Raw genomic sequence first — 6,726 nt, 5'->3', positions numbered from 1 at the left:
CAGAAAAATTCTTCAAAGTTTTTTATGATCGCATGAAAGTCGCTCAGCAAGAAATCAAGGCTACAGTCACAGTTAACACCAGTGACCTAGGAAATAAAAAGAAAGATGACGACTCGGACAGGGATGTACCAGCCAGGAAAAGAGGTAATTCTTCAGTACTGCAGTAATATCTCGTCATATGCAACTAAAAGCTTCATCCTGGGAGATTTGTTTTGTTCTGTTCTGTCTTTTGGATTCAGTACTCGGCATTCAAGTTAAGAATTCAGTCCTGCCTTGACATCATTTTCCCTCATCATCCACCTGGATATAGAAGTTGCTGAAATGGTGACTGGTATGGCTAACGATGGCCCAGCCAGCTAGAGTACCTTAATGTATTGCTTAATCTTTGTGTTAAACCCTCTGGCTTTCAAGGAAAATGATGGAATTCTTGCATTTAAAGTGTACCTATATTCTCAGTATGGAATAGTGATACACTGAGATTTCAAACATCTTCTCCCCATGCCACTTTTGTGCACTCTTCTCATCTACCAGTGCACATTTTGGTGCATTGGTATTTTCTGCCAATAATATGAAACAGACAATGTTGTTTTTCAGTGATACATTATCAGTGACTTAGTAATATGACTTGAATGCATCAGACAGTCATAAATTGGAAAAATGTAGCATGAACATGGTAAGGCAAAATATTTCAGAGCACAACTTTTTGTTCTTTCTTGCTTTTTGAATGCAAATGGGCAGAGATATTAGTTACTAACCCTGAACATAGTGGCTAAAATACAGCGTTTAAAGATATTTTTCGGGATTCCATGCAAAACTGTGCGCCATGATACCTTGGCAACTTAACTAACTGCCCAAATGCTACTTTTTAAAAGTAAGGCTATAATAGGTTGAATCTGGTTTTTGTCAGACTTAAAGCAGACCTCTTAGAATGAAATCTGACTGATTTTAGTGTGTCTGCCATGTCTGAGTAAGTTCCAGTTGAACTTGATGTGTAGAAGTCTAAAAACCTCGTAAATATCTGCAGTGATCCTAAGAGTTTATTATCTTTGGAAGGAGCTTTCATTCACATTAGGATAATTGCAGTCATGGAAACATCCCTTCCACAGATAATGGAAAAAGTAAGGAACCTACCTGGGGGGTTTTGTTTGTTTGTTTTGGAGGGTTTTTTTTTTAACTTTTGTTTTTTCTGCTAGCAAGTATCTTTTATGATGGGAAAGCTTCATCTACTAAAACTTTTAATTATGATAATCTATAAGAGATTAACCTTATCATTAAAGAAAGATACCGTGTTTGTTTGCTTGGTTCATTACTATACTGCCCCAAATTATGCCTTGTTGCGAAGAGATGTGAGATGAGCCAGTCTGACTCTTTTAAGCCTATTATACTAATCTGGCCACTTTTTCAGTGAAAGGCAGAATGCTTGGTGGCCAATGTATAAAGCTTACTGCAAATGGCAAATGGTCATCATTTGCTAATGGAATGTATCATTGTGTGTTGCAGCACTAAGGGAGCCTATGACCCAGATAACAGAGGAAGCAAGAGATCAGTTGGTTGAGGCATCTTGTGCCACGAGAAAGGCATATAACACTTACAGGAGGGAAGCTGATCCTGACGACCATTATTCAACTGCAGATGGAGCACCAACTACAGCAGACAAAAATAAAGATGAATTGGAGATGAGTGTTGTTATCACAATAATGCAGCCCATCCTGCGTTTCTTGCAGTTGCTGTGTGAAAATCACAATCGGGACCTGCAGGTAGGCTAGTTAATTTAATGTTCTCTGACATCTTTTTCACAAAAGGCAGGCATCTGATGGAGCTATGTGTTACCTTTCCTCAAGGAAAGGCAGTGCCTACTGAAGGCATTTTGCTTTCTGGAGAGTACTGACATCACAGCTCACATAAGGACAATACTGTAAAAGTTCCTGCTGAACCATTCAGATCCTAACTCACATCTTCATCTCTCTTTTCCTGCCCCTTTCATGGGACTGCTTGATGAGCCCTGATAAGTGATGTGTTGGCCCCATTCCCAAACGGCAAGATTGAAAAGCCAGCTTTTTGAAAAGCAAAATGCTTCTGTGATGGAGTGTGCTGGGCTGAAACGGATGTGACATCAGGTCTCTGTTCTGCCTCTTCCTTCCTCATTGGAAACTCGCTACAGAGAAGGAAGTGCAGAAAGAAGCTGATGCATTTTCCTTGTCCCTAAAGTGGGTCTCAGATTATATTGGTTTGCTACAGTTTACTGTGGGCCTGTGTGTATTCCCTGTAAAGCATACACTGCATGTAAGAGCTGCATCATTTGGGCTTAAGACTCTAAGCATGGATGGATTTATATGAAATAGCTGTTCCTTAAGGTGTTCCTTAAGTGGGCCCAGCACTTTGAACTGGAAGTTAATGACTGTTTCAGGATTCCCTGTCTCCTGGTGGTCACTCTCAGACTGGTGCAAAGATCACCTCTCAGATTGGGAGCAGTCAATCATGAGAGTCTCCACCTTTATTCTTTCCAGGGGAAAAGGACAAGGCAAGTACAGACTGCTCTTGCTTGTTCTTGTTGCAAGTGAATGTGCAGCAGGGACATGCTTTCTCAGATTGGCATTGAACCTTGCAGTTACCCTGTGACACCAATCCTAAGCTCCAGCTTGGGTTAAAGGTGTTTCCGCAAACACTGGAGGCGAATACTAGGGAAGCAGCTGTCTTGTATTGAAAGATACCAGCACCCACAGCAGAAAAGCTTTCCTGCTCTTTACAAGTTCAGATATTGTTGGAAAGGGCTCTCGATGTGGTGGGATGGGAACCTTGATTAGACTGGATGTCTGGAGAGCCTTCTCCCACACTGAATGAAAGGATGGACAGTGGGAAATGTTTCCACTGTGAATGTCAGCACAGCCCTATTCTTTTCTGTTCTGTTCTGGTTTTGAAAATGATATATGTAAGTTGTCTTAAAACCATATATGCTGAGCTGAGTTAATGTTAAAAAAATAAAAAAAAATCTCTGCTCTCCATTTTTTCATACCCATCTTCAGAACTTTCTACGTTGCCAAAACAACAAGACTAATTACAATTTAGTGTGTGAAACACTGCAGTTTTTGGACTGCATTTGTGGAAGCACAACTGGAGGACTTGGACTTCTTGGGCTGTACATTAATGAGAAAAATGTAGCACTAATCAACCAGACACTGGAAAGTTTGACAGAATACTGCCAAGGACCCTGCCATGAAAACCAGGTAATACAATTGTCACGAATGAAAACATGGCACATTTGCAAAATGGTCCAATGGGAAGGTTGGAACTGTGAGTTTTTCATGGTTGAACATGGAAGTTTCTAGCTGATAGGGTTGTAGAGAAAAACCTGTATATAGTATTATGATCTTGCAAGTTGCAAGACCGGTTGTTGCAGAGGCAGTAGTTTGTTAATGGATTGTCTGTTTGGCTTCCCAGGGGGAGGAGAAGTCAGAGTCCCTTGTTCACACGTAGCACTATCTAGACAGAAGGTCCTAGGTTATTCAATTACTTCTGTTTGCAATGAAACAATTTCATACATTTCCAAGTGACATGTAAACATTGACAGTAGTGCCCCAAAACTTCAGAAGTGGCAGCTCCCTCCTACTGAGGAGAAACTCCTTATTAATACGGTATCCTACACTAGTTGTCCTCACAGAACGATAATATGGAATGACTATTCTCTAAAAAGGTGTTGTTACAAATACACAATATCTGCATTAGTAAGTTACTGAAACAGAAGCAATGTAGTTTACTATGTCATTTTTTGACATTGAGATGTAACATCATACTTTTTGAGTTATCCACTTTTCTTTGGATATGAGCAGTGAGTTACCCATTAATTTTTTATAAAAAGCATCTTACAATATTTCCTTTAACATTATGTTTCTTATCTTCTTCCCACTCCTCAGAACTGCATTGCAACTCATGAATCTAATGGCATTGATATAATTACAGCATTAATTCTCAATGATATCAACCCACTGGGAAAGAAGCGGATGGATCTTGTATTAGAACTGAAGGTGAGTAAATACTTTTAACTATGAAAATGAACAAAATTACAGGAGAGCACAAGCTTCTGAGCAGAATGTAGAATGGTCCATTCTGTCCATTAAGGGTCTATTAAGCACCCAGGGCAAGTTGATATTGCACAGGATGTTTTAAAAGTAATTTTATTTAAGAACGTATAATGTTTTATTTGAGAAAGTCCACCTGTTCTTAATTTATTATTTATTTCACTATAAAAAAGCAACAACTGCATTTTCAAATATCACCAAACTGAGTTGTATAAAACTTGCATTTTTCCCATGTAGGTTAGGTGCCTGTACCAATTCTGAAATCTTCTTGTCTGGATCTTCTTTCCAAATGGATAACATTAAACTCCCAGCATTTTGAAATGGGCAGGGTTCCTCCAATATTTATGGTTGCTTAAAACATGTGGCAAATAATATGACAATTACATTCAGATCAATCAGTGTGAGTTCAGTATGAATTTCTGTCATTTTTCTTATGGGCAAAAACACAATTTGCCCATGAGGGCTGAATGGCAACATTTGCAAATGCAACATTTGTTGGAATCTAGGTTTGGCTTTACAGAGTTTACAGCTTCACAGCCTGCTTTGCTACTGGAAGCACTTAATGAGGCTGATCAGTTTTTATTGACTCATGATCCATGCTTACAAATATTTACTATTGGTGAATAAATATGGTCTGCAAGAATGGAATAGAGAATTCATAGAGTCATAAATTCATAGAATAGTAAGGTTGGAAGGGGCCAAGTAGGCCATCAGGTCCAACCCTCTGCTGGTGCAGGATGCCATGTTACACCATCCCACCCAGATGACTGTCCAGTTCTGCTTTGAATGTCTCTAGTGTGGGAGAACCTGTGACCTTTCTTGGCAATTAGTTGAATTGTTCTGCTCAGTCTAATCAATGGATTGTCATTTTGGTGTCTATATTTCAAGCTTCTATATATCTCAAGTTATGACTTAATCAGCAAAACTCTTGCTTCAGATTATTGGATGCCAAATCTCTTTAATAAGTTGGCTAACTGCTCAGGATGTAATGCTTTCTTGAATTATATGTTTTGACTATGTGCTTTTTCTTTGGAGGAAGAGGTTGTAGTACAGATAAATTTTGTATTGCAACACATTTAAAATATGTATTTTATTATATCTTTTAAACTTCTTCTTGCTACCTGAAAGTTAAGCGAGTGGTTTTGCGTACAAGTGGATATAATACAGATGCTGAAGAAACAGAATGAGGGACTATTCCCTTATGGCTCAGAGACATTTTTGTATGGTTAATTGCAAACTTGACCACTTGCAGCCAAATTTTATGATAAGATAAAACCAAGTGCCTTCAGTGTAAAGACAGGTGCAACATGTCTGCAGGCATGTCCCAAGAAGGCACTGGGAAGTGAGTCAGGTGGGGAAAGTGGAAGGTGTCAAGGCACCAAATGTGGGAGCAGGAAATTGGTAAGGATACTTAACTGCTTTGTAATTATGCCCTTTCCCATTTGTTCATCTTCGTTGCTTTCTCAACAAACAAATTTTAGCCGAATAGGCTGTTGGAAATAGCCACACAGATTTATGCTTTTCTTTTACCTTCTTTTTGTTTTAGTAATTCATCAAACTGTTACCAACTATCTTTTTTCACTTCCACCAGAACAATGCTTCTAAGTTACTATTGGCAATAATGGAAAGTAGGCATGACAGTGAGAATGCAGAAAGGATCCTTTATAACATGAGACCAAAAGAACTGGTAAGTTTCCAAGAATATGCCCAAAAGTTTCTTTGAGTAGAAATCAATTTGGCAGCATGGAATTATCTTGTTGCCAGTCGCATGACTAAAATCATACTCTTTGAGATCTTGTAACATAGCCCTTTTGTTAACTGTTAACTCTGCTCAGCAGTAAATTGGAAGAGTAAATTGGTAATTTAGTCAAAAGGTCTCTATAAATGATGACTTTTAAGTCTGCTTATTCTCCAAGCGTAAGAAGTGCTGCTTTTTATTGCAACCAGTATATTAACTGGGTTAGTCTATAGAAGGAAAAACAGCAGACTTCTTTGGCATCTCTGAACAGTGAAGATGTTGGGAGTGTATAGAAACACATGGGCCACACAGAAGAATGAAAATTTGTTTTACAGATTTGTTTTGGATGAAACAGTAAACCCTTTAAAAGCACTGTAGCATGGATCGACCTTAGTTCTGCTGATGGAACAGAAGGCTATATTTGACAGTTTCTCCTTTCACTGAAGCCCCTTTTGATCTGGACTGTTGGGGCTCTTCCACACGTGTGAGAAGTAGCATTTAGAGGACGAAGGATTTGCAGTAATCATCTCCTCCCCTTATACCAGAAAGATATCTTAGCTGAAGCAAAGGCTTTTGTAGATGGAAGGTACCTTCTGTTCACAGAAGTGAAATTTCGATCCAACTCTATGTTGGACTGTGAGAAAGCCTGTGAGAAATCAGGAAACATAGGGAGCCACATTCAAAACAAAGCAGCTCTTAAGGGATGCAATTCCAGTGGCATCTGAGATCAGTCTGACTGGTGGAAGATATAACAGTCCAGCTGTCCACTTTTTTCCTTTGAAAATCAGGAAGCAAATGGGGCAAAAACATCTGGGTTTCTATGACCAAGCTCTCTGGATTGTAAGGTTAATTTTTATGCACTGCTAATCAGCTTTGTAGTGTGTTAATGAGAGGTGAACTAGTGGTTTATAT

At 39.0% G+C, this 6,726-nt stretch overlaps 1 protein-coding gene across 1 annotated transcript in view; it reads left to right on the top strand.

Annotated features, from left to right (window-relative positions):
* ITPR1 (inositol 1,4,5-trisphosphate receptor type 1) overlaps positions 1–6,726 on the top strand; it is a 267,869-nt gene that overhangs the window by 202,673 nt on the left and 58,470 nt on the right. The window contains exons 45-49 of the mRNA XM_044451697.1: positions 4–144; positions 1,501–1,757; positions 3,024–3,224; positions 3,912–4,022; positions 5,668–5,763. Of these exons, the coding sequence (XP_044307632.1) occupies positions 4–144; positions 1,501–1,757; positions 3,024–3,224; positions 3,912–4,022; positions 5,668–5,763 (806 nt within the window). The remainder of the gene's footprint in view (positions 1–3; positions 145–1,500; positions 1,758–3,023; positions 3,225–3,911; positions 4,023–5,667; positions 5,764–6,726) is intronic.

The sequence above is a fragment of the Varanus komodoensis genome, unplaced genomic scaffold (assembly GCF_004798865.1).
Source record: "Varanus komodoensis strain SLA01 unplaced genomic scaffold, ASM479886v1 scaffold6_4, whole genome shotgun sequence".
NCBI classification, from domain to species: domain Eukaryota; kingdom Metazoa; phylum Chordata; class Lepidosauria; order Squamata; family Varanidae; genus Varanus; species Varanus komodoensis.
This window is presented reverse-complemented; position numbering and strand designations above follow the sequence as displayed.